The sequence below is a fragment of the Chondrus crispus genome, genomic scaffold, assembly GCF_000350225.1.
Source record: "Chondrus crispus Stackhouse genomic scaffold, scaffold_76, whole genome shotgun sequence".
In the NCBI taxonomy this organism is placed as follows: domain Eukaryota; phylum Rhodophyta; class Florideophyceae; order Gigartinales; family Gigartinaceae; genus Chondrus; species Chondrus crispus.
In genome coordinates, this window is record NW_005178685.1 from 80,140 (window position 1) to 106,458 (window position 26,319).

Below are 26,319 nucleotides of genomic sequence, written 5' to 3' on the forward strand. Positions count from 1 at the left end.
GCACGAAAATACAAACAAGCAGACCTGGGGGAGATAATGCTTGTAGTATAACGACGGACACGCGCGTGGGGAGATTATTAACAGTACGGCCGTGCACGGTGGACACGTGGGCGGGTGTGCTCACGTGTAGGGAGCGCGCGCGTGCCGAGCGGTCGTAATCTGGCGTCCGTGTACAGTAGTGCACGTGTCGGCCATGCGGTAGTCTGCCAGTATTACGCGTGTACGCTAGCACACGTGGCATCCGTGCGGTAGTCTGTAAGCAGCGCGTGTGTACAGTAGTACACACGCGTAGCTGCAGCGTCCGCGCGGTAATTAGGAATTGAGGCGCTAGCTTTTTAATTGTGTACAGTACCCGGCACGCACTAGGCGGCAGGTACTGCACTGCTGTATACTGGGACAGGTGTCCGAGGCGTCCCTCTGAGGGGTTAAGACCTGACACCCGTCCCCAACAGTAAACTGGGGCAAGCTCGCCGCCGTCTCTTTCGCGCCTATATACGTCCGTTTCGGTTGTCTATCGCGCGCGCTGGCTTCTAACCCGTTACCGGTCGCTCCCGTTCACGCACCACGGGGCGACTGCGCGTAATCGGCCAGTGAGCCACTCCCTTTTCGCGAGCTCGTCCGATCGGTTCAATTAGCGCGTCGCGTCCACGCCGTGTGCTCCCTCAATATAGCCTCCGCCTCTCACCAACCCAGGGCGGAGAGGAGTTCTCCCACATTTTGGTACTCTTGTGGAGGGAATAACTCTTGAGGTTGAGCCGCACGCGTAGTCGCTCGATCGCGCGCAGAAGCGTACGGACCGAAAAGGTTGAGAAATCACCGCGTCGATCGCGAAGCGTATTCGACGATGAACCGACCGGAAGAAGGGGGAGACTCCGCCTCCGGGCGTCTCAGCACTCGCAGTGGCAGTGGCGCAACGCGCCCCCGGGTGGAGAACCCGGAAGCCCTGCTGCGACTACCACCGCGACTGGGCCGCACGCGAGCGTCCGCATCGGATGTTACGCCGGCCGTGTCGGCAGGCACTGAGAATCGCGTCCAATGGATGGTCGACGCGATTCAGCCGCGCATCCAGGCCTGGGTCGAGGAGTTCCTCGCTACAGAACTCCCCCAGGTAGCGCGCGTATGCCTCGACCGAACGGTGCCCGCGCTCATGGACGCACACATACGCAGCGCGATACCACCACTTTTGGACGAACTTCTACCCGCTCAAGTCCAATGCGAGGTGGTGACCGCGCTCACCACTGTGGATGAAGAATCCCCGTCCGGTACGGCTCTAAAGGGAGCGATCAGCTCCGTCGTGGCCAATCGTCTGGCCACGACCTTTCCCGCCGAAGCAGGAGTCGACGCGCACGCGCAGCGCGACTCAACCGCTTCCGATTTTACGCTACCGCACGCTCAACCGATCGGCGCCGCACCCGGGATCGGTACAATGGCCCCTCACCCGGAGGGTAAGACCATTTTCCTCCCACCAATTTATGGTGCTACAGGAGGGCCCACAGAAAATGGCCCTCCCGTACTCGCCGATATGGCTGGCCCCTGCGGGACAGAAAACCGCCTGGGGCGCTTTGCGACAGAAAAGCGACAGCCGTATCGGTCGAGCAGAAGAAGCCCACCCAGCGCTCAAGGCTACACCTCGGAGGGTACAAAAAACCCCTCCGAGGAAGAAGACACAAGACGTCGCCACAGGGCGACGCGCAAGAACCGCGACGGACGCTACGCGCGATGCCGCGATGCCGGAGGGGTCGGGTACCCCTCCGATGATAACCGCGAAGGACGCTATACGCGATACCGCGATGCCGGAGGAGGTGGATACCCCTCCGATGACGAGAACACCGAGTCGGACGAATCGCGCAGAAGCGACCGCAGAGGCCGCAATGCGCGCGACCGACGTCGGTTCCGGCGAGAAGACTCCGACCTGAACGGCTACAGTAGCCCCGGCGGAGAAGGAGACCGCTATCGCAGGGGCAGAGACCGCCGGTATGCCCCGAGGCGGGATCCGAAACGGTTGCCGGTGATCAGGCCGCTGAACGACCTGTTCACCAAGGCCGTCGACTACCGCACGTATAGGCTGGAAAATCGCAGCGCGCGCTACGACGCGAGTACCGCGCGGCGAGTTAACCGTTATCGGAAGAAGTTGGACGTCCAGCTGAAAACCCACACGTTCGGTGGTCAAGACAATCGCGGTGCTAGGGTTTCTCGCGCGCTTCAAGATGGCCTGCGACCACAATGGGGTCAGCGAAGGCGCGGCCGTATGGTGTTTTCAGTTCTATTTGACTGGGCAGGCTCACGCCTTGCTCCAGTTCAGGCTACACGGGAACACCATGGCGGTCGATGCGGAGCAGCGCGATATGCTCGAAACCTACGCGGAAGTTGTTAACTGTTTTATTACGCACGTACGCGACGGACGAAGTTATTTCCGAAGCGGTCAGTGATGTCACCTCCTTCCGTCAGAGCTCTAATATGACGGAGGAGGTGTACAGTGACCAGTTGTAGGACAAGGCGTTGCGCTGCAAGACCGTATTTTCGGACAGGCGCTTGAAGTCCCTTTTCGTTGCGTCGCCTCAAACACCGTCCGATTCGGTGAGAAGATTCACGCGCAACGCGCGGACAAGGCCCGTGCTGTCGGTCGAGTCCTTATCGGAACTCCCGACAGCGCGCGGAACCGAAACGGAGAAGATACTGGCGGTGACGGACCAGTCGGCGACGCCGAGCTTGCTTAGCTCGCCGCCGACTAGCTACCATCCGTCACCCGCCTCGTCCCCGGCGGGCGCACTGATGGCGCCCGCCCAACACGGTGACACGCGCGCACATCCGTACGGAAGGCCAGTACAGAACCAGCGGGTCCGGTTCTTCAACCAAGGATTACCTGGACCCCCGCCGTGTCGGTTCTGTCTGGACCTGACTCACCGACAGGAGCAATGTCCTGTGGTGGCGGATAGCGCGATGCGGTCGAAGCTTTTGCAGGCCCGCGAGGCCAATTATCAAAAGCTTCGGATCCGCCAAGGTCTCCGTCCGGGTTCGCCATTCGAGCGGCAGCCGCCGTCCGCTTGGCGAAATTCGCGTGCGCAGGCTCCCACGGGCATCAACGTGGTCGAGCCGCGCGAGGCCGTCCAATCGGAAGAATCCGCGCGACTGCTGACGGATGAGGGGCCCGAGGACCATGGGTTGACGGGGGAAGCCTGGGAGGACGCGTAGAGGCGTCGACGATCCTCCCCGTGCCAAGCCTCAATAAACAAGGCACCACATCGACCGTTTCGGTACGCGCGCAATCGCAGAGCCGAACGGACGAAGCGGCAATTTGCTTCTTCAAGAAGCAAAATTATAAGGTCACCGCAACGGTCGGACAACGACGCGCGATGATACGCGCCATCACGCCAGTTCTAGATTCGGGCGCCGGCCCGAATCTAATACACCTACGCTGTGTGGCAGAACCGTGGCGTGCTGCCATCCAGTCCGCGGGGAGCCCGCCGCTCATCGACGCGTCGAATAGGTCGATGAAGGCCCTCGGCGAGCTCAAGCTGTACGTCCGGATCAGTGAGTTCGTCGCGCGCGTACCGTTCTTGGTCGTCACCAACCTTGCGGTGGACTGTATCCTCGGAACCACGTTCCTGGATCGCCACGTGAAGGCGATCCTGCCACCGCAGAGGAAGGTGCTGTTCCATCATGCGCCGTGCCGTCCGTAGCGCTGACGGGAGTCACTCCCTCGAGGCACGACTGCAAGATGGCCTCGAGGGGACCGTCGCAGCAGCTCCCACAGGAGGAAAATTCAGCCAACCGAAAGCGCGCGCAGTTCCCGACGAACGTACCGTCACGGAAAATTCGCGTGGTCAAGGGGGTCACGATACCCCCGATGACCCAAGCGATGGTACGCGTCGCAACACCGGTTGGGGGGCTTTGCTTCCTGCAAAACCACCCCAAAACGGTGCATAAGAATTTATGCCTGATGGCCCAGGGGGTCATGGACCTCTTCCCGGGCGAGCCGTTTACGGTGCTTGTTAGCAACTTCGGAAACCGCGCGGTCCACGTCCCCAAGCATACCGTTGTCGGTCTCGCGTTGCCATCCCCCACACACATCCTGACACTTGGCGTGTCGGTCCCCGTAGAGGCCGACGCTAAGGAAGGGGGAGGGAACAAAAATAATTCCTCGACCGCTACGGAGGAACAGGCGCGACGCGAACAACCAGTTACGGACGATGGCAGAAGACAATCCCCCACCGCTACGGAAGGATACGCGCGTCGCAAAGAATCCGCTACGGACAAAGGCAGGATTAATTCCGCACCCGTGGGGGAATGTGCCCGACGAGAAGGACCCGTTACGGACGATGGCAGAATTAAATCCACCACCGCTACGGGAGGAGGCGCGCGACGCGAAGAACCGGAAACGGACGACGCCCACAGTGGCAATCCCGCTAACGCGGATGAGCGGACCTATACGGACGTGGAGGAGACCCGCTCGTGGGAAGAAGACGTCCATATTGGTGCAGAAGACAGTACCGTCCGGTCGGAAATTATGAACATGCTGTCCAAGTTCAAGGACATGTGGTCCGGCCACTTGGGTAAGATCGATGCTACGAAGCATCGCATCGAGCTGAAGCCCGGTGCGAAGCCGATCTACCAAGCACCCTACCGAGCCGGACCCATCGCGCGCGAGAAGGAGAAGAAGGAAATCGACCGCATGCTGCGCGCGGGAGTCATCAAACCGACATCGGCCGAGTGGGCGAGCCCCGTGGTCTTCGTCCCTAAAAAGGACGGGACCATGCGGTTCTGCGTGGACTATCGCAAGCTAAACGCCGTTACGGTTTGCGACTCCTACCCACTACTGCCCATGGACGAATGTATCGACTTGCTCGGCGATGCCACTGTCTCTACCACGCTAGACTGTAATAGCGGGTATTGGCAGATGGAGATCTCCGACGAGGACCGCGATAAAACTACGTTCGCGTCGCATTCGGGCCTCTACCGCTTTCTACGCATGCCGCTCGGTCTCAAAAACGCGCCCGCGACATTTCAACGGGCGTTCGACATCATCCTGTCCCGCGTGAAATGGGAGACCGCGCTGGTCTACCTCGATGACGTCATCGTCTACTCGCGAACCGTTACGGAACATATGGCGCACGTGCGCGAGGTACTACGGCTCCTACATACCGCGGGCGTGTCGCTAAAATTGGTGAAGTGCGCGTTTTTCGACACCTCCGTAACCTATCTCGGGCACGTCATCCGTCCATGACGGTTGGAGGTGGAGCGACGCAACGTCATCGCGATCGAGCGCGCGCGCGCCTACGAACCAAACGGAACTGCGATCCTTTCTCGGGATGTGCAACGTTTACCGACGAATGTGCAAGCATTCGCGAAGATCGCCGCGCCGTTGAATAAGAAGACCGACAAGAATCAGCCCTACGAGTTCGAGATCTTAACCGATGCGGAACACGCGGCGTTTGAGGAATTGAAGCGGCGCCTCGTGTCCCCGCCAATCTTCGCGCTGCCCCGCTACGGACGGAAATATACGCTGGACACCGACGCGTGCGGACACCAAGTGGGTTGCGCCCTTCTACAGGAGCAACCCGAGGGAGGTACCCGACCGATCGAATATTGGAGCCGCGCGTTGACCGATGCGGAGCGCAATTATACGACTACCGAAAAGGAATGCTTGGCCGTAGTGTGGAGCATCCTCACCCTACGGCCGTACCTATACGGAAGCGCGTTCAACCTCCGCACGGATCACGAGGCCCTACGCTGCGTCCTCAATTTAGCGGACAGTTCCGGTAGGCTCGCTCGATGGCGCCTGCGCTTGGCAGAGTACGACTACGAGGTACAGTACCGCCCAGGCGTCAAGCACCAACTCGCGGACGGCGTATCGCGCTTACGTATCGATGGAGGAGACACCGAACCGGTCGATGATGAGGTCCCGTGCTTCGCGGTCCAGTACGATGAGGGCAGCGAGGCCCTCCTGGACAATGTGCACTGGGACCCGCCGCAAGACCGTCCGGACGGTTGTCACGCGCTCGCGATATCTCTCGAGGAACGCGACGCTGCGTCCATCTCGGTCGAGGAATTTATACGCGAACAAGCTGAGGACGCCTTCTGTCGCTTCGCCGCGGAAACCGTCTGGACGCCGAACTCGAAGTTCGACATCGACCGTTACGGATTTCTCGTGAGGACGTCCCCGCTGGACGGGACCCTGCAGCGCGTGGTACCGACTCGGTTGCGCCCCCGGGTACTGTACCTGGCACACCATCCGAGGTTGGCAGGTCACCCGGGAGCAACGCGTATGTACTACACATTTCGCAGGGAGTACTACTGGCCACACATGGCCAGCGACGCGTTTTCGACCGTACGGAATTGCACTTCGTGTGCTGCGACCCGCGGGACGCTTGTCAAGAACCAAAAGGATCTCAAGCTGTTCCCCGCGGCGGGCCCCTTGGAGTTTGTCGCGATGGACCTCTTGGGGCCCCTGCCCAAGACCGCGCACGGAAACCAACACGTGTTGGTAATTACCGACCGGTTCTCCAAGCTAACGCGCAGTATCCCGCTCCGGACCACAACCGCTTCGGTCGTCGCAAACGCGTTTTTGGACAACTGGGTCTACGTTTACGGAGCGCCGCGCTACGTACTAACCGACAATGGCCCTCAGTTCGCTGCGAAATTCTTCGACGCGGTATGCGCCCTCCTGGGGGTGCGGCATTATCTCACGACAGCCTACTACCCCCAGTCGAATGGGCAGACCGAACGGTTCAACCGCACGCTGGTGCAACGTCTCCCGCACTACGTGGAAGAGCACCAGGGCGATTGGGACGACTACGTGCAGCCGCTGACCTTCGCGTACAATACGCAGGTCCACCGGTCGACGGAGACGACTCCGATCGACCTGGTGTTAACGCAGCCACCGTCCGGTTTAATTCTCCCTGGTACTGTACCGCAGGACGCGGGGACCCATCGAGAGGACCCTGCGGACCCCAGTGCAGTACAAGCGCGCTACGCTGCGCAAACTTCGCGACGCGCTCGACCGCGCTCGGACGAAATTAGCCGCATCGCAAAAGCGGTACAAGGACGATTTTGACAAAAAGGTCCGCTTCCGTCCGGTCATTGTGGCGGGCGATTTTGTCTACGTCGATCGCCCGCAACGCCCGTTGACAAGCGTCGAGCGCCGCACGCGAGCGCAAGGTACGACCGGAACGGACGAGATCTCTGTCAAACTACTACCGAAGACAGAGGGTCCGTTTCGCGTGCGCTCCGCTACGGACACCACGGTCCTCAACGGCATGGAAAATCGCGTGAGCATCGACCGCGTTACGAAGATGCCGCGCGGGACGGGGGATACTGTCACCCCGGCCACATCGACCGAATCGGACGCACAAGCCGCAACGCCAAGCCCGGAGTACCTCGTTGACCGCATTGTCGGACACCGTACTACGCGCGGCCGGATCGACTACAAGGTCCGGTGGTATGGATATACCGCTTCGGACGACACCTACGAGCCCACTGATGGGCTTCCGAAGCCGTTTATCGACCGGTATTGGCGCTCCCGCCAACAAGGATCAAGCGTGCATGCGTAGGGCAAGTTTCGGCGCTCTCGGTCGCACCGCTCGGACGCTCGCTCGCTCGCTCGCGCAAAAGCCTCTGCGGAAAACAAGCTGCGCACTTGCTATGCAGCCTCTGCGGCTATCCGCGTGCGACTGCGCACCGCGAGGCAGTCCGTGCCGGATGGATCCCGCGCAAATGGACGCAGATTCTTCCAAAATTGGCCAACCCTCCGGGAGGGTGGTCCACAATGGGAATTTTCCCCAAGCGCCCACGCAGATAGCTAGCAGCCACGCCTGACCGCACCTTTCGGATGATCGCGCTCGCACGCGCCTATGAAAATGGAGAGCTACCCCGGGAACCAGTTCTTTGGATTGAGAGGTATCGCGTTCGCCGGCTTTTTAATTTAGTCGCGATTTGGGCTACGTTTTTCCCTCCCACGCTGCGGAAAAAAATCGTAGTCTATTTCCGACAACGGCATCGCACTCCTGGGAGCATTCCGCGTCCGGGAGTGCCAACTTGGATGGAAACCAAATCGGTTTCCTCCCGTTTCTTTCCGTTTCCTCTCGTTTCTTTCAGTTTCTATTTCGGGCGCTCCGTACGGTTAGTGGATCGGTGTTGGCGCAATAGAGGTCGCTACCGCAAGGGACACGCGCGAAACTACCGTTTGGTGACATGCTTGGGTGGGGGCTCCGCTCGCGCTGCTCTTAGGATGGAAAAAGAACGGGGATTCTTATCAAATTGCCCAGCCCTCCGGGAGGGTGGTCGACAAGGGGATTTATCCCAACCGTCCGCACGGCGATGGCGTCGCTCGCGGCGCCTCCGAATCGCTTCTTGGAGGCGCCCTGCCTGCAGCGGGCAGCGGCGGGGACTTTTTCGCGCGTACTGTACGCCGCGACACGCGAACCGCATCGGACGAAATGCCGCGCGCGAGCGACGGCACGGCCCACTCGGTGGCCGATTGTCGGCGTCGCGACCGAAGTGCCGGAGCCGCTCGGGTCGACGCCGGAGCCCTCTCAGGGCTCGACGGCTGGCCGTACGGACGCGCTGCGCTGGTATTGTGATGGCCGACCGTTTTCGGCGGAAGGAAAACCTACTGTATGGGGATGCTGTCGCCGCGGGAGAAGGAGCTAGGATTTACAGGAGAAGGTTAGGAGCGAGTTGAGGGGTTAGGCGTGCTTCGCGTGAGGCGAAGTTCGACGACGCGCGTACCGATTCGGATGAGACAGTTGGCGTATCGACTGCCAGCTCGGAGACGTGGCGAGAGAAAAGCCTGTTCGCGCGCAGGGGCTTCGGTCCTGGCATCGCGCGTGGAATTCAGGGAAAAACCGGAACGGAATCACGTGGTCGGATGGGTGGTCGCTACGGGGACGTAGCGAAAGTTAAGGAAGGGGGTCTGTAGTATAACGAAGGACGCGCACGCGGGGAGATTATTAACAGTGCGGCCGTGCACGGTGGACACGTGGGCGGGTGTGCTCACGTGTAGGGAGCGCGCGCGTGCCGAGCGGTCGTAATCTGGCGTCCGTGTACAGTAGTGCACGTGTCGGCCAAGCGGTAGTCTGCCAGTATTACGCGTGTACGCTAGCACACGTGGCATCCGTGCGGTAGTCTGTAAGCAGCGCGTGTGTACAGTAGTACACACGCGTAGCTGCAGCGTCCGCGCGGTAATTAGGAATTGAGGCGCTAGCTTTTTAATTGTGTACAGTACCCGGCACGCACTAGGCGGCAGGTACTGCACTGCTGTATACTGGGACAGGTGTCCGAGGCGTCCCTCTGAGGGGTTAAGACCTGACACCCGTCCCCAACAGTAAACTGGGGCAAGCTCGCCCCCGTCTCTTTCGCGCCTATATACGTCCGTTTCGGTTGTCTATCGCGCGCGCTGGCTTCTAACCCGTTACCGGTCGCTCCCGTTCACGCACCACGGGGCGACTGCGCGTAATCGGCCAGTGAGCCACTCCCTTTTCGCGAGCTCGTCCGATCGGTTCAATTAGCGCGTCGCGTCCGCGCCGTGTGCTCCCTCAATATAGCCTCCGCCTCTCACCCAACCCAGGGCGGAGAGGAGTTATCCCACAATGCTATGCAGCGCGCTTGCTACTCTGAGCACAAGCGGTTCCACTGCCTCATATTTCAAACTATTACATCCCCGGACGGCCTAGTCTTCCACATGTTTGGTCCGGAGGTGGGTCGGCGTCACGACATGACTTTATTTAGACAAAGTGGTCTGAAAGAGGAGCTACAGTCACATCTTATGGTTGACTCCGTACAGTACTGCATTTACGGAGATGCAGCTTACATGCTGCGCCCTTGGCTCCAAGTAGCATTGACACCACAGGGCGCCTCTGCGGGGCAGTTGCTATACAATAAGGGAATGAGTGCAGTGAGAGAAGCAGTTGAGTGGTCATATAAAGATCTGAAACAAATATGGTCGTCACAAGACTTTCAACGCATGTTACGTGTACGCAAGGCGCCTATTGCACTTCTCTATAAGGCGGCTGCGTTGATATGGAACGTTCGAGCTTGCATGCACCAGAGCAGTGGTCAGGTCAGCAGCTATTTTTCGTGCAAACCACCGTCTTTAGAAAGATATTTGAACGTTAACAGCTAACCTTACTCAAGTTTCTTAACTAAAGCGCTCAAAACGGGCAAAAGTTGCGTTCTTTCTATTCCCGCACTTTTTCGCTCTTTGTTTTCTATATCTAATCTTTGGGCCTCGAGCTCAATGCGTTTCTCCTCAACCGCAATACGTCGCACATAATTGCTATGCTCTTTCTCCCAGCGCTCGCTTTCCCTCAGATCTGTAGCCTTGCTCTGCTCCAGCTTTTCCTCTTCCAAGCGCAGTCGTTTTTTGTCATATTCACGTTGTTCTGATATGTGCTCGGTGATCGCGGAGCGTCCCTCTTCATCTGAGTCGACTGCTGCGGTTGACGTTTGCGTTGTCGGTTCCGCAAGATTTCTTCTCCCTTCTTTTCGCTATCCACAGACCCAAGGCATGCACGGCTGAGCGCATTCGAGCGAATAGTTTCTCCTTCTTCGCGGAGCCGACGGTCTAATTCTGTTCGCTCATCCCTTTCAGTCCGCCGTCCCTCTTCCCATTCATCTACAGCAAGAACGATGTGGTCTAGTAGCAACTCGCGCTCACTGCGTACCTCAATAATGCCCGACACAGCACCGTTTCTTTTTACAGCAATGCGGTGATACGCCACAATTTTCTTAAAGCGATCGCTGAGCGTCTTCTAAGACGGTTGGCACATTCCCTGCAGCGCTGTTGCTGGAAGCGAAGCAGTAAAAAGGCCCGGCGCTTCATCAAAGCGCTTTTGCGAGTCGCCATGAGGTGCGAGATGAGGGTCCACAGCTGTCACTGCTTTTCAAAGTATTATCGAATGTCGACGAGAAGCGTATGCGCCGTTTCTTCATCCAAACAGCAGTTGTAGATCCAGAACCTGTAGCGGGGGAGGCAGTGGGGGAGGAGTTTTTCGACGGTGCTTCAGTCCCAGAACCAAGCACCGAGGCCATCTTATGTGCAACGCTCTGAGTCCATGACTTGGACGGATGCCTAAAGATGGGTCGGGTGGGCCGTGGCGTTGACTACTGCGACGATGAGCAAGTGCTGACAAGTGGGACGGCGAGCAAGGGATGCAGAGATGAACTAGGCCTCTAGGGCCGATAGCCCAGATGTGCCAGTTCGAGAGTTGTAAACGCGCTAACGAAGCAGTCAGAGCCGGAACAGGGGAGGTGCGGAGGCTGCGATGGGGGATGGGAGACACTTTAGGGTCATCAGATTGGAGAGGGGCAGGCAGTGTCGTAGACTGGTATGCCGCATAATAATTTGATGGAAAGGTTCTCGAAGGCGAGACGGCGTGAGTGAATTTTGAGTGTGCTGGTGAAGTGGAAAGGTTCCCGAGGGCGGGATACGACTGCGGATGTTGAACGTGCCGCTGAAATAGGAAGGTTCTCACGGACGGGATAGGGTGAGTGGAAGATGAACGTGCGTTGAGTTTGGTAGTCGCTAGTTTGAGAGTGATAGTGAGCGTGAGATCTCGACAGGAGGGCGCGTAGATGGTAAGGGGAGAGGACGGAGATACGGGTGGGGTTGGAGAGCTCGCCGTGAACGCGGTGGGAAGGGAAAGTGCAATGGAACGCGGGGAGAGGAGACGTAGAGTGTGTCGGTCGTTTCGCTATTTCGTCGATTTAGCGAAAAATGAATTGGCCTCTTCAGCGTTTTGTGAGACACGTATGGTGGGTGGCATACGTTTCACAACATTTGACCCCGTAACGAAATCTTTTTTTTTGCGTAAACCCTCTATTCACAATAACTCAGATGATATGCCTGCACCTTGCCCTGTCGAAGAGCGAAGATTCCCCCCCCCCCCCCCCCCCCCCTTTACAAGTCTTGCTGTGGTCAGAGACGGCAAAAGGCTACTTGCAGTCTACTGACTGGAATTCTTCTTTTCTACAGAACCAGTGCTTTTCAATCAGCAAAACCGCGTTCGTTGATTTTCGTGACTGATGACTTCTTCAAAGCAAGTGAAAACAGGAGTTTCATTATCGTTGTCTCTTTCAGATCTGCATACTGCCCGCTTATCGGAGATTCACCGCCTGTACAACGACTCTAAGTTGTTCTCGGCTTCTCGCATCCTATCAAGCTTAGAAGGAGAATTAGAAGCGAATGATGCCAAATGCACCACCGCAGAATTGAAGGCTTTGGAAGCGGCGCTTGCCACTCCTTTTTTTGCGCGACTACGTCGTGAGTGCGAAGAAGCCCAGCAATTGCGAATACTTCTGGAAGACCGCCAGGGCTGGACGCTGTCGTACAATGGCTCTGAAACTCGCGTTTGGTATCGCCGTGAACCTGGCATGCAATCGCACTCTATTCTAACTGAAGGAATAATTCGCGCCCCTCTCTTAAACGTTGCAGCTCTCATGTATGAGGCCGATCTTTACGAACGACTATTTTGGTACGTAATAAGTGCAGTTCAGCTTCCGTTACCAGAACCCGGCCGTCTTAAGCGCGCCGCTCATATTACTGCGTATGCTCCGTGGCCACTCTTTAATCGAGATATCGCCTTGAATGCATACGCAATAGACGGACTCGACGAGGAGGAACCCTGTTTCATGGTAGTTTCTCGCTCGCTTCAAGAACACGACGGAGTCGTAGAACCAGAAAGCGAGAGTAGAGTTGTTAGGGTTCACATGCATAACTCTGGCTTCGAGCTTTTGCCTGTTTCACCGGGCGTGGTTACAGCACGATTCCTGTATAACATAGACCCTCATCTCGCATTTCTTCCAACGGCATTGATAAACTGGGCTGCTAGGACTCTTTGCAGATGGTCTTTGAGGACGCTCGAATCACGAGCAAGGGATTTGAGCAAAATGCCGAAAGAGTACGAAGAGCGTCTTGCCACCGCTGAGGTATACGACTACCTCGGCAAGCGATTGAACGGGTACTGGCTGTCAAAGGGGATTTCAAAGGAAGACGCTCGGGCACAAGAACAGAGAGCGGCACGAATAAGTGTCCAGTCTGACAATTTCAATCCGGACGATGCTCCGTCTGGGCCGCCTACATCCGTAATGACGTCAATGGTACGCGGCGAGCCCAGCGGCCAACCCTCCCGTATCAAGAAGTCTTTGGCGCGATTATGGCAGAGCGGGAACGCACATTGATAATCTGTAAAAAAGTCACGTTTGTTGTTATTTTGTGTCAGGGTAAGCATAACGACATGTAAGACTCTAACTTCGGCTGTGTACTAGGGCCTTAGTCAAACATGATTTGACATACTCCTCCACAGAGTATCCGGCTTTGCTCATTTCTGCGACTCTCTTCCTTGCTACAAGTAGTCCACACTCATCTGAACAATACTTACTGCCAGCAATCTGGAACTTCTCACAGACATCAGGGTTTGTCCGGGCACACGGTTTCTGAGCCGAAGATGACTCTGATCCTTTCACTGATGAATCTCGTGATGGTGAGACATCAAGACTGCTCGATTTACTGTTCTTCCGAGCATGCTTCAATGATTTCTTGCCAGATCCCTTCCCTGATGGTGGCAACTCAGCAGCCTTCCGCTTCTTACTAGCAAGCCTCTTATTCATTGCGGCCAGCTCCGCATCTTCGCCCCCACGAATTAAGTTCTCAAACTTTTGTTCCAGCTCAGTTGCTGAAATGGCGAACTCATGGGAGTTTCCGTTGTATTCACGGCAATTGGTTGCCACTTGCCGCACATCTTTGGCAACATCTAGAGCAGTAGAGTATGCGCCTTTCGTAAATTTTGCTTTGATTGTGCCGTAGTCCATGGGGTGTGGGATTCTGTCGAGGTAGTCTGGGCATCCATCCGTCTTCGGGTTGACAGGGTCGCGGAACGGCCATGCGTTCTTTTGTTTGTAGATCTGATTAAGGGCCTTCTCTGCCCGCTTCAGCAAGCGAGTGTTCCCTTCCCTGTCTAGATTACCCGACGGCGTCCACTCCCCTAGGTATGATGGGGTGGATCCTGACCCAATACTCAAAGAACTTGAGGAATTTTTCTTGGAGAGCCCCAATTTCTTCCCCATACCCGGTTGCTTGTCCCGCAGTTCCTTGATGAAAGTCATAGCGGCGAGCGCCGGGTCATTAAGGTTTTTAATCTGAGCAAGTATGAAGTCCTTCTCAGAGAGAAGTTCTTTCTCTGAGTAGCCCTTCATTTTGAGATACGGAGCTTGCAATAAGGAGGTGATCATATTGTACGTAGTCTCCTTGGATGACATGGTTGTGCCGAGAATGAAAATTCGGGAGCAGAGCTCAAAGCGCCTGCGGGCGAGTTCATGGGTCCTTGCATACTCCTTCGCAGGCTTCGTGAGGCGATACCAAACGGCAGCACTTCTGACCCACAAGTGAGGAGTGTTGCCATACTCGATACACCATTCAATCAGGGGCGCAGTTTTGACGCGGAGAGACTTGCCGTTGGCGAGGACGGAACCGCGTGCGATGACATCACCATCAGTAGAGCGGCGATCGTCCAAGCAGCATATAGAAACCTTATCGTCGCCAGTGGTGACCATGAAATCCGTGAGTTCGCGTTGAGGGACATTCTCGTCATCGTAAGAGAGATTGTACAGGCTCGGGGTTTCTTTCTCACTAACGAACTCCGTCATTTCGCAAGTCAGAGCGGTGGACTAGGGAGCGGGGAGGAATACGGCTGGGGGTGAAAGATGTATACTCCCGTGCCAGTCGGGGATGTAGGGCACAAGGTGACCCAAGGAGAGGCGCGAGTACAAGGTGTGTAGACGGAAGGTGGCAGGCAAAGAATTAGCCCGGGTGGAGGAGGGAGGTGGAAGTGCCTTCGGATGTGGCCGGGGTGACCATGGCTGGGACTCGGATATGAATACACGAGAGGGTGCGAGGAGTGGAGTGTGGGCGGGGGAGGCTTTCCTTTGCATCTGGTCACGATTTGAGAATGAGGGGCGCCGGCGTGGGCTGGCAGGGCTGTTGCTGGCAGTTGGGGCTGCTACGCGCCAATTGTCAAATTACCGCACGGGCGCCAAGCGACGCCTCCCCAATCGCCCCCTCCGCCCCTGCACTGCTGAGCACGTCCTCTGTCCCCGCCCTCTCCAGAATTTTCCCAATTTTATCCCGCCCGCCTTCTTCCCCGGCTCCCCCCGCTGCCGTTCTTGTCACACTTTTCGACTGTTTCTGCCTCGGCCAGTCCCCCTCCACGTCCCCATCGCACTGTACCGCAACGGGCTACCCTCGACCGCCCCTGTGGCAACGCTCCCGTCGCGTCTCTCTGTCCTTCCTGACGCCTGTCTTGCATTCTCCTTCGCTCTATCGGTGTAATGGCTTGAAATCAAATCTTGAGTGCAACTCGCCCTGTCTTTTTCCCGTTCCAACGTTGCATCCCGATTAGACAATCTCCAAAAATATCTACAGCAAACCGCACACTATCCTGTCTCTCTTTGTTATATCCAACAAGGTCTCCTGCGTACCTCTGTAAATTTGGCACAGGCAATTGCACCCAGTTCGCCCTCCCCGACAGCTCCTAGAGGTTAGGCTACGAACGTTTTCAAATATTGCACAAAGTTTTGACTCTCATGCTTATACGTTGAGGCACAGACGTCTTTGATTGTACGTACGGGCAAATTAGCAACCATAGTCTATGGACGAACAACCTGCCTGAGGAAGCAGGACTGGAAGCTATGCGCTGAAACAGAGAAGGTCGAGAAAGGCTATCTAGGCAAGCGAGAGGCTCTCAGAGGTCAATTCTCAGAGGCGTTAACGTGTATGCGTACAGGCTAGAACAGTAATGAAAGGCACCAACGGCTCTTTACAAAAAGGTGGATGTTACTTAAGGCTTAATCTTCTTCTTGATGCGCAGCTGGTTGCTATCGATAGAATTTACCAGTTGCAGAGAAATTTTGGTGTCGCAAATATATACAATTAGAAGAAAGACCAGACAGGTTCACTCGATAAAGTCAGTAATGTGCGAAACCCAAGCATTTCTATTCCATGAAGAGGTGCATGGACGTCGCTTATGAAACGCAATGAACATCTGCGGAAGGGTTGCTATGTTCGGCAGGTACTCAAGTAACGAAAATGAGCTCTAGAACATACCTGTGTCCGCACTTCTTCTTCCTGCAGTTCACAGCCTTCGGCGGGAGTCGCGCATAGCACTTACGGCACACCATACGGTCGCAGTTGGTGGCACGAGCGAGGGCTGCCAAAGTCGGCTCGATCAGACCACCGCGAAGACGCAACACAAGGTGAAGAGTCGATTCCTTCTGGATGTTGTAGTCTGACAGAGTGCGATCATCCTCGAGCTGCTTGCCAGCGAAGATGAGACGCTGCTGGTCGGGAGGAATGCCCTCTTTGTCCTGGATCTTAGTCTTCACATTCGCGATGTTATCAGAGGCCTCGACCTCAAGAGTAATCGTCTTACCCGTGAGGGTCTTCACAAAGATCTGCATTTTTCGAACGAGAGTGGTTTCCGCTGAACAGAGTTTGCTCCCCGGACCTGCTGTGTGCGTCAGAAGAGAATGGTGCAGGTGGTGACGAAAGGACAGGGGCATGGGTGGTCGACGTCGTGCGCTTTGTCGTGGCTCAATTTAGGGTTTTCTTGTCCACGTGTACGTACCTAGTTACTGTGCTTACAGAGGTACGTGAACAAAAAGGCGCACGTGTACACGTGCATATAATATGGTTTTGATCTTTGTGTACAGTAGTACTCGGCGTTGGTGCAACGAAGCCCGATGACACACCTTATCCGCATGCACTTGCAGAAACGCACACACTCTTCCAGGAACAATATCGTGTCCTGCGAGGCGAACTATGTGAACAGAAACAATGTGGCGGAAGCTATTTGCGCGCAGGCTCGCGGGTTGCTTGAAACAGATCAACAATGAGCAAAGATATTTTCGAGCTCCCATGCGGGGCATGAGTGGGTTCCCACCGCAGAGGCATCTGGACTACTTGACACCTCAACTTGAGGTGCCCACTGATACGCGAGTGGCGTCTGTGGCGTTGATTGGCGCTCCAAATGCGGGAAAGAGCTCACTTAGCAACGCGTTGATCCGAAATCGGGTGTCTGCAGTATCGCGTAAAGTGAACACGACACGAAACCGGATTGCTGGAGCATGCACAATCGAGAAAAGGCAGCTTATTTTCTGGGATACGCCCGGTCTCATTGAGCAGCAGTTTGTGAAAGATCTTGGAGAAGCGCGTAGAGAGCTCACCACGTCTGGATGGGGAGCAGCGGGGGAGGCTGATGTAGCCGTTCTGATCGTCGACGCGTCCCGAGGATTGCAATATTGGAAAAAATGCGCAGCGATAGCGGGTCAGCTTGCCTCTGTTCGGAAGAGAACACGGGTCCATGAGGATGCCACGAGGGATGCAAGCGAGGAAGGAGGGGCATATCGCAAGGCAGCACTGCTCCTAGTCCTCAACAAATGCGATAAGACCAGACCGCGGACAAGGCTCTTAGAAGCGGCAGAGTTTTTTCAGGAGAACATTGAAGGATTTGAAGAATGTTTTGATGAGCAAGTGTACATGGTATCCGCATATAATGGTCGTGGAGTTGACGATCTTCGGGATGCTTTGCTAGATAGAACAACGCCAGGGCCCTTTGAGGTACCTGGAGGAATGACGCATTGTGACGACGACTTGTCGTTAATCCGACAACATATCTGGGAAAAGCTGCTACATACAATTCACCAGGAGATCCCGTACCAGTGCCGGTTTGAGAATGAAGAACTTGAACAGTTACCGAACGGTGATATATATATGTCTGAGGTCATTCGAGTGCCGCATGCGCGAACTGTCCCCATCGTGATCGGCCCGGGTGGCAAGCTGATAAGGTGGATATGTGACAAGACAATGGAAAGTGCGTCCCTGGCGTTAAGGCGCAACGTTCATCTCAAGCTACGAGTGGCAGTGGCATAACTAAGTTTGTTTCCCGTGACCACCTCGGTCAGCCAAAAAGGCTCCGGAAGAATCCCTTTCCAGATTTGGAGTTTTGTGCATTCACTTCGTCGATATACCGCTTGGCAACCCACACTTGAAGCTGGTCTATCTTACCCATTGTAGCGTCACCAAGTACACTTGTTTCACCGTTTGGAAGTTTACACGAGCTCGTACCGACATTGCTCTTCAGGATATGCTTGGTCGGGTTCATTGGAATTCCGAGAAGGGCGGCACCAAAGCGTATGGCATAATCGTAAAAGTCGTACTGAATCGGGTCCGTATTTTCCGCGAGAAGCACATCTCCACAGGCATCAATGCGGAATACGAACATTGACCGTTCAGTAGTGGCCTCGCGATAGTCGTCTCGGGCCAAGAAGCCGTTAGCGGCGTACCCTCCGAAGCAGACTCCTGCGAGTGTTTTTCCAAGCACGAGGGAAGGAACACCGCCTAATGGAATCATTCGCTCGAAAAAAAGTTCATGATCAAAACCATCGTCGGATGAATTGAAAGCCATTGCAAGTGGCTCACCGGCAAGCATTGTACCTGCCAAAATTTCTGGGAGCTTTGTCTCAGGCACCAGTGGAGAATCCTTCAGAGTTCGGGGAGAAACTTTATCGGCAGGCGATGGCGTAGAAGCCATCGGGACTTGGCGGAAATGAATGTTACAAGTGTAGGGGGGTGGGCATGAGATGACTTGACGGTTGTGCCTACCTCCACGGCACCTGAGCAAGATAGGCTGTGCTAACAGAAATGTTGTCATCATAGTACACGATACGGTTGATTGCCTGAAAGCGAAAGGTCACCGAGCTGTGTGCGTTTTGTATAAATAGGAGCATCCCGCTACTGTAGGCCTTCCTCAACAGTATTATTAATCAAGGAATGCAATAAACTCTGGACAATGCTCAACGGTAGGGGATGACTCTTAGAGTTGCTGCCTCAGTCGCGCGAAAGGGACATTTGGACTGACTGTCGAGGCCCCGAATGGGCCAATGGCATGCAGCTGCGATGACTGGTTTCCACGTAGAGTACTGTAAGACATGATCAAAAATTCACATATTTCTACATGATCACATGCAACTGCTGATGTTTTCAGGCCTTCAGGCAGAAGCTTAAAATCCTAAGGCGCCACGGGCGGACGGCGCGTCGCTGATTTGAAGGCCCATAAACCCTTTGCTCTGACTATGAAACGCGTTTGCTGACGCCACTCTCACAGGCGCGCATCTTTACGTCACTTCGCCTCCGGCGCCTTGTCGCGAAGTTACTCTTCGCACATCGCAGCGTGGGTGAGGCGTCGCGAAACGCATTGAGGCCTACGTGGGGAGCGACGCGAGACTGCATCTTGCGAGGAACCTAGGCCGCACGCCGGCCCCGTATGGTCCGCAACGACGAAACACCCCAAGACAGAATGGCCGAGAAATGCGACCTTTCTTTTCTTAACGAAGATGACGACGACCTTGCTGGACAACTCATAGCTGCGAAGCCACGGCCCCCGCAGCGCTCGTCACCAGACACTGCCGTCCGCGCCGTTACGGCTGCGTTAGGTGATCTGGACTTCGAGGAGGAAGCCGTTGACGACGAGGAAGATCTCACTCAGCAGGAGGAAGAGCTTCCGGAGCATGCGTGCGCGTATTGTGGAATTCATGACCCTGCTTGCGTGGTGCATGACAAGTTGGATAACCGATGGTACTGTAACGGACGCGGGAAGCTACCGGGCAGTCATATTATCACTCATCTTGTTCGGTCCAGGCACAAGGAGGTGAGTCTTCACAAAGACTCTCCGCTTGGCGATACGGTTCTTGAGTGCTACAATTGCTGCACAACTAATGTATTCTTGCTCGGGTTTGTCCCGGCACAAGGCGATTCCGTTGTCGTCTTACTTTGCAGAGAACCGTGCTTACATGCCAAAGGGCTGGAGGACATGAATTGGGATCTCGACGCATGGCAGCCGCTCATTGTTGATGGTCAATTCCTTCCATGGCTTGTCCGAGTGCCTTCAGAGAAGGAAATGGCTAGGTCGCGACAGATTGCCATATCTGAAGCAAACAAATTGGAGGAGTTGTGGAAGACGAACCCGGTTGCTACTCTCGAGGATATTTCGAAGCCCAGCACTGTGGAGGATCTTCCGCGCGCGCAACTGCGATACGAGGATGGCTACCACTTCCATCGCGTTTTCGGTTCCTTGGTTAAGGCAGAGTCGGAAAACGATAGGAGGATGAAGGAGGAACAAAGTCGCTCCAACATATCTGTGCGTTGGGATATGAGCCTTAACAAGCGTCGCGTTGCAAACTTCATTATCCCGCAAATGTCTGATGGCGATATTCGACTCATGACAGGCGATGAAATTCGCCTTGCTCACTCAGGTCTGAAATGGGAATGCCTTGGTATGGTGAAGGGGTTAACAATTAATGAGGAAGTGGCCCTGGAATTGCGAAGCGGGAAACCGTCGTCACGGGCACCCATTGACACAACTTCGGGCTTTAAAGTCGAGATCGTTTGGAAGTCGACCTCATTTGACAGGATGAATGCAGCCTTACGACAGTTTGCAGTTGACGATACTTCTGTTTCTGGATATCTGTTTCACAGGATTCTAGGGCACGAAGTGCATCCACAGGTAGTTAAGGTCTCGAATATCCCTGACCAGTTGAGTGCACCAAACCTTCCGGAATTGAACGAATCCCAGAAGATTGCGGTGCGATCCGTTCTTGAGGCTCCACTCTCTTTGATCCAAGGACCTCCGGGTACTGGCAAGACTGTTACTTCTGCGACTATCGTCTACCATCTCTCGAGGCAAGTGAAGGGCAAAATTCTTGTGTGCGCACCAAGTAACATTGCAGTAGACCAACTCAGCGAGAAGATTGCCTTGACTGGCCTGAAAGTGGTTCGCGTAGTCGCAAAGTCTCGTGAGGCGCTTTCATCTGCAGTAGAACACTTGTCCTTGCACTATCAGGTTCGACATGTCGACGACCGGGAGGAATCAGAGCTAAACAAACTGCTGAAGCTTCGCGATGAAGCTGGGGAGCTCAGCGACCGCGATGACCGACGACTGAGGTCTCTACGCCGGGCAACGGAGCGGGAGTTGTTGGATGCAGCTGATGTCATCTGCACGACATGTACCACGGCCGGTGACCCCCGTCTGTCTTCCTTACGTTTCCGCTCTGTCCTCATTGATGAGGCAACCCAGGCATGCGAGCCAGAGGCGTTAATCCCCATTGTGCATGGATGCAAGCAACTCGTATTCGTCGGTGACCACTGCCAGCTAGGCCCAGTGATTACTGAAAAGAGAGCTGCCGCAGCGGGCCTCGGGCAATCGATGTTTGAGCGCCTAATTGCCCTTGGAGCTCGGCCAATTCGACTTCAAGTTCAGTATCGCATGCACCCAGCATTGTCGCTGTTCCCTTCGGTTACGTTTTACGAAGGGACTCTGCAAAATGGTGTCTCGGCTGAGGACAGAAAGTCGTCCTTAGCATCCTTTCCGTGGGTCGACGCTGGACATCCGATGGTGTTTTGGTCTCAAACGGGACCGGAAGAAGTTTCCGCTTCTGGAACTAGCTACCTGAACCGCGTTGAGGCGTCGGCTGTTGAAAAGGCCGTCACGCAATTCTTGAAATCAGGCGTAGCCCCAGAGGAGATAGGAGTGATCACACCGTACGAAGGACAGCGCGCGTATGTGGTGTCACACTTCGCGAGAATGGGTCCTCTTCGGCAAGACCTATACCGAAATGTCGAGGTGGCCTCTGTGGATGCATTTCAGGGTCGCGAAAAGACTTATATTATCATGTCTTGCGTACGCTCAAACGAGCACCAGGGTATTGGGTTCCTGTCAGACCCTCGTCGTCTAAATGTCGCACTCACACGATCCCGACTCGGAAATGTCATTATTGGAAATCCGAAAGTTCTCTCCCGGCAGAATTTGTGGGCAAGCCTACTACAGCATTATCGCGACCAGGGTGTCTTAGTAGAGGGACCACTGTCAAACTTGAAGACCTGCGTCATCTCTATCCCGCGGCCTCGCCGGCGCCAGAACGGAGAGTTTGCAAGGCACACACCACTGCCTCCTGGACCGACGTCAATGACTGCAAACGGGATGGATCCAGTTTTTCATCCGCCTTCGTCTTTCGATCGGAACGGGCCGGCAGACCGGTTCGGAGATGTCAGCAGCAATGGCGGTCCTGGTTTGATTGGAGATGGACGATTGGGTGCATCTGCTGTAAATCCGCTGATGGGCACATCCAGCGTGCCCCTTCCGCAAATGCCGTTTAGCGTGATGGGTTCGTTGTTCGGACCGCCAAATAGCTTCTCCATCTCTCAGAGCAGCCCCTTTCCATCGGGACCAGTCCCTCAATCTGCACCTACTGTTGGCACCAGTGGAACAGACCGCCGAGGTGCTCCTTCCAGCGACTACTCGTATCAAGCGCCGGGGTGGAAGTAACGATTCTAAAACATTTGCGCATGCTCGCTGAAACGAATTAATCGCATTTGACTACTGAATTCGGAAACTCGCGCCCAGAGTTTCGCTGAGTCCTCCCATGATGAAACACGGAAATCTCTACTTTATCCACGAGACTATGTACAAGGGCCAAACTTCAAACAGATGTTTTGTCTTGGTCATGGAAATTAATTGTGAATGATGACACGGCTCACTCCGATGAAGACCAAGAATTCTTGAGGATTTCTTGCGAATGGTTTCCGCCGCTTGTAATGACAAAACGAGTACTAATGTGCAGAGAACATACACTGTCAAGAGATTTGTTGGCTTTGCTTCACCGTCAAGCGGATTATCTCACAAATACATTTTGGCACGAGATCACGAAAATGTGGATACGAAATGGGGGCACAGACTGCAGTTCCCGCTTATGCATCCGACAACTGTCATAGCTGTTTCCGCCGTAACGGGGCAGGTAAGCTCGGAAAATTGGCAGTCTTCACAATATGTGAACGACGTGTGTTTCTACACTTTGCTGTGTGGTGAGGACGGAGCTGTCTCAAGTAAGGACGAAGTGCAGGAGGCTGAAAGAGGTAGACGATTGCATGGGGGAGACTTGATGTGTGGGTTACGTGACTTTGGTCTCAGTTGCCTTCCTGTGGTGACGTAGATGAATGGTATGATGAATGTTGGCTTATGATGTTTTATCACGATGGCCTCCGATTTGTATTGTTTTTTGAGTCTGCGATTGGAATTGGTATCCTTGTCTTTGCAGGGTTCAAAAGGATGGCAAATAGTATTCTTACAAGCATATTGGCAGTGGTGCCACCCTATCGGAGTGGTCCGTACGATCAAGGTTGCGAAGCTCAGGTTGCTAGTGTACTTGAATGTGACGAAATGCCTTACGAGTTTAACAGCCTAATCTTCCGATCGACAGAAACAGATATGCCTCCAGCAAGTGTATTGCTTCTTGATAAAGCCATGCGCCTTGAGTATTTCTAATCGCACTAGTGTCTATTGGACCGTTGTCCTCATATGAGGACACTATTCGACCTATTTTATTCTTGACTTACGCTTCCTCGACAAGAAAGAAAGAAACACCCCCGCCACCGTACTTGACTTCTGACTTGGGGACAGAAAGAACTTTGTGAGAATTGCATAGTCTTCCTGGATGTTTTAGATATGTCTGGAAAAGAAGCTTTTTTTAAACCACCTTAAAGCGCATTGAAAATAACTTCGAAACCAATAACGCCAGTTTAAAAAGGAAACTATGTACAGTACTCCATCTGCATTACGTTCTTAATCTTTCGGTATATTCAAAGCTGTTGTCCCGATGTTCTGCGAGATGTTATTGCCGGAAACAAGTGCATTAAGGAAATAGTGTCCAAGATAGCTTTTTAAATAATAAATTTAATTTATATACAGTAATCCCCGGTCTAAGAATACGATCGGATTCAGAGGGCTGTATCCAAATAAGTGGTTTATTACTCTGTTTGTGTGGTAGGAATGTTAGTCTCGAGCGGAAGCTGAGGCTCGGTTTCCCTGAACGTGCGCAGCGTAGGGAGCGGAACGGAGGTGATCGAGCGAGGCAAAGCGAAAGGCCAAAAAAGCCACCAGGGGTCTTGTCTCGTGAGTGCGTGAGTAACCCCCGGATTTCTAGTCCCTTTAATTTCCCCTTGATTTAAGTACCCGGAACAATTCCCCTTTGTATTTTTTTGGAACCGGCGGCGCACCGCCGCGGACACTGCCAGTCGCTTAGGGCCAGCGCTGTCCTCACTGTACAGTTCCCACGACAAACCCCCCGTCGGGCCACGTTCGACGGCGGCCAGCGGCGGCCGACTCGACGCGCACGCCGACGGCTAATTATATCCGTTGGGAACGTGGTCCGACTCTCTGACAGACCCAGTCAGCGGGCTCCCCTCATGCACCGCGTGCTCCGAGACGGAGTTATCTACTTCTTCCCTTTCCCTTGGGGCGCCTGCCTTACACCGCATCCTCTACCCACCTGCGGTCGGTCTCTCATTTCGCGCTGCCGCACACCCGCTTCTTCAATCGCGTGGCATTTCTCGCTCCTCTCTTTGAGCTCTTCGTGCACCTCGCAATCGGTGTGAGCTTTCGTGTTCACCATCTGTCTCGCCGCGCCGCCGCATCACTGCGCCAAGCATCACTTTCTTACTCTCCCCTACTGGGGCCTCATCCATTGTAGCTGCCGCGCGCTCCGCCCTTCGTCTTGGCGTCGAGCGCTTCGTCTCGTCATCCTCCGCTTCGCCTCGTCATCTTCCGCTTCGCGCCTGCCCTGACCGAAACCGATAAAAGCGCCTGCGGGCCACGGTACGGAGGGGTAAGCGTGAGGCTTCACGATGCCTGACATGCAGTGGGTCTGGATGGAAGCTAAGCGCGCACCGCTTTCTGGAATGGAGATGCTAGATGGTGAATGCCGCGTTCAACTACACGGTGGCTCCCGAGTGATGTCAGTGACAAAAAAGGCACTGATGAGGAGTGTTTGATTGGCTCGAGAAGTTTGTGGCGAGCTCCGGGATTGGCTGTCGTTGCTCTGTGGTCTCTTTTTCACCGAAAGAATGCTCGAAGAACTCGGGCTCTTGAGCCCTTGGGGTTCTGAGCTGATGGACCCCGGGGCTGACCAAACGGAGTACACTATCTGGCGTATTGTGTTTTCGTCCGGGAAGGACGTGCAGTTTGGCAAGCAGGGGTTCCTTGCCTCAGCAGACGACCGCGGGGGACAGCGCTCCTTCTGGCCCATCGACTTCTACACCATTAAGTGGCACAAGGCCGTGGGTAGCTTGGAGCAGATGTTGGAGTTGAGCAGTGAGGTTGAGTCTGACTTGGAGGTGAAGGAAAACGAGAGCGGCCTGCAAGTAGAGATAGCTTTTGATGCTCATGCCGAGGCGCGATATTTGGACAACCTGCGCCGGATTTGCACTCACCGGATGGACCACTTCGTCAAGCTTCGATTCCCCGGTGCTCGCAGAGATTCGGCTGCAACGCTCCACCGTCGTACGAACGTCCGCAGCTTCATATTCTCTCCACGTGGCCAGTGTCTCCGAGCCGCGATCGGCAATGGACTATGCGCGCTGGCTGGAGAAGTGGCTGCACTAGCCATGATGAATATCCATCCGATGTCAGCCGTGAGCGTCGCCCAAGCTGGTGCCTGGCTCGAACAGCGGTTGGGCTCTTACCGCCTGGAAACGGTTTCAATTCCGAACCGTGTCGACGAAGAAGAGTGGTTGGCTTCCCAACGTTATGGGATCTTCTTGTCCAGATTAAAGGGAATGGACAGTTCAGGAGAAGAAATCGACCATGTCGTCGTTCTGGATGCCAAAAGGCAGCTCGTGTATGATTGCACAGAGCGTTTTGCACTACAGATTGTAGTATAATCACCCCCAACGACGAGGGGGGTGAGTACTGACAGTTCCGAAAGACCCCGATCGACGGGAAGAGAGAAGCACGGCCCACCCACGGTACCGAGCACGGGCTCGAGGTAGCGGTGGTAGAGCGGGATCGGGGAGGACGGGCGCACGCGCGAGCGGTTCTACGCCTCGACGCCCCGGAGCGGTACTGGGTGACGATCCAGTACCGACGGGCGGAGCCGGAGCCGGCTCGTGGGCGTGCTGCGCGCGTCCTCAACCCGCGCGCGGAGCGACTACTAGGTAAAACGGACGGAAGTACCTAAAAGTAAGCGGGCGGACCAAGGAGAAGGATCCTTGACAAGTCCGTGCTTGTCGTCCTCCACCGCCGGCGGTCTGCTCATATTTAGTGTACAGAGTCACCTATCATAACATTACATTAGTGCAGGTCGGCCTGCACTGTAGTGCTGTCAGCCGTCGGGGGTGGCAGCACACGTGTCGTACACGTGTGCGCGCGCATTGAGGTACTGTAGAGCTCGGGCTCTACAGTTATAAATCTAATCTAAATCTAATTTATGGAGGGGGATATG

General features: G+C 55.0%; 8 protein-coding genes; 3 read left to right on the plus strand and 5 right to left on the minus strand.

Moving 5' to 3' along the window:
- The first annotated feature begins 12,021 nt into the window (after window positions 1–12,021).
- CHC_T00007496001 (hypothetical protein) lies at window positions 12,022–13,176 on the plus strand. The gene has a single exon (XM_005711096.1). The coding sequence runs from the start codon at window positions 12,022–12,024 to the stop codon at window positions 13,174–13,176; it is 1,155 nt and encodes a 384-aa protein (XP_005711153.1).
- A 5-nt stretch (window positions 13,177–13,181) lies between these two features.
- On the minus strand, window positions 13,182–14,640 carry CHC_T00007497001 (hypothetical protein). XM_005711097.1 is given in 2 exon segments: window positions 13,182–13,242; window positions 13,243–14,640. 1 exon segment carries the CDS (start codon window positions 14,638–14,640, stop codon window positions 13,243–13,245), a length of 1,398 nt encoding a protein of 465 aa, XP_005711154.1. The 3' UTR covers window positions 13,182–13,242.
- A 21-nt stretch (window positions 14,641–14,661) lies between these two features.
- Window positions 14,662–14,925, minus strand: CHC_T00007498001 (hypothetical protein). The gene has a single exon (XM_005711098.1). It carries the CDS (start codon window positions 14,923–14,925, stop codon window positions 14,662–14,664), a length of 264 nt encoding a protein of 87 aa, XP_005711155.1.
- Window positions 14,926–15,830: 905 nt separating this feature from the next.
- Window positions 15,831–16,551, minus strand: CHC_T00010349001 (Ribosomal-ubiquitin fusion protein). The gene is made up of 2 exons (XM_005711099.1): window positions 16,097–16,551; window positions 15,831–15,867 (listed from the first exon to the last, which is right to left on the minus strand). Exons 1-2 carry the CDS (start codon window positions 16,549–16,551, stop codon window positions 15,831–15,833), a joined length of 492 nt encoding a protein of 163 aa, XP_005711156.1.
- Window positions 16,552–16,629: 78 nt separating this feature from the next.
- CHC_T00007500001 (hypothetical protein) lies at window positions 16,630–16,908 on the minus strand. The gene has a single exon (XM_005711100.1). It carries the CDS (start codon window positions 16,906–16,908, stop codon window positions 16,630–16,632), a length of 279 nt encoding a protein of 92 aa, XP_005711157.1.
- A 7-nt stretch (window positions 16,909–16,915) lies between these two features.
- On the plus strand, window positions 16,916–17,920 carry CHC_T00007501001 (hypothetical protein). The gene has a single exon (XM_005711101.1). It carries the CDS (start codon window positions 16,916–16,918, stop codon window positions 17,918–17,920), a length of 1,005 nt encoding a protein of 334 aa, XP_005711158.1.
- A 28-nt stretch (window positions 17,921–17,948) lies between these two features.
- Window positions 17,949–18,704, minus strand: CHC_T00007502001 (hypothetical protein). Its single transcript, XM_005711102.1, has one exon. The coding sequence runs from the start codon at window positions 18,702–18,704 to the stop codon at window positions 17,949–17,951; it is 756 nt and encodes a 251-aa protein (XP_005711159.1).
- Window positions 18,705–19,346: 642 nt separating this feature from the next.
- Window positions 19,347–23,367, plus strand: CHC_T00007503001 (hypothetical protein). XM_005711103.1 is given in 2 exon segments: window positions 19,347–22,370; window positions 22,371–23,367. 1 exon segment carries the CDS (start codon window positions 19,347–19,349, stop codon window positions 22,368–22,370), a length of 3,024 nt encoding a protein of 1,007 aa, XP_005711160.1. The 3' UTR covers window positions 22,371–23,367.
- The last annotated feature ends 2,952 nt before the right edge of the window (window positions 23,368–26,319 follow it).

Coding starts and splice junctions, on each gene's coding strand:
- CHC_T00007496001 (XM_005711096.1), top strand. CDS start 12,022: ATGACTTCTTCAAAGCAAGTGAAAACAGGAGTTTCATTATCGTTGTCT.
- CHC_T00007497001 (XM_005711097.1), bottom strand. CDS start 14,640: ATGACGGAGTTCGTTAGTGAGAAAGAAACCCCGAGCCTGTACAATCTC.
- CHC_T00007498001 (XM_005711098.1), bottom strand. CDS start 14,925: ATGCAAAGGAAAGCCTCCCCCGCCCACACTCCACTCCTCGCACCCTCT.
- CHC_T00010349001 (XM_005711099.1), bottom strand. CDS start 16,551: ATGCCCCTGTCCTTTCGTCACCACCTGCACCATTCTCTTCTGACGCAC. Junction 15,868..16,096: donor AAGAAGAAGTGCGGACACAG/GTATGTTCTAGA, acceptor TTCTATCGATAG/CAACCAGCTGCGCATCAAGA.
- CHC_T00007500001 (XM_005711100.1), bottom strand. CDS start 16,908: ATGGGAGCTCGAAAATATCTTTGCTCATTGTTGATCTGTTTCAAGCAA.
- CHC_T00007501001 (XM_005711101.1), top strand. CDS start 16,916: ATGAGTGGGTTCCCACCGCAGAGGCATCTGGACTACTTGACACCTCAA.
- CHC_T00007502001 (XM_005711102.1), bottom strand. CDS start 18,704: ATGATGACAACATTTCTGTTAGCACAGCCTATCTTGCTCAGGTGCCGT.
- CHC_T00007503001 (XM_005711103.1), top strand. CDS start 19,347: ATGGCCGAGAAATGCGACCTTTCTTTTCTTAACGAAGATGACGACGAC.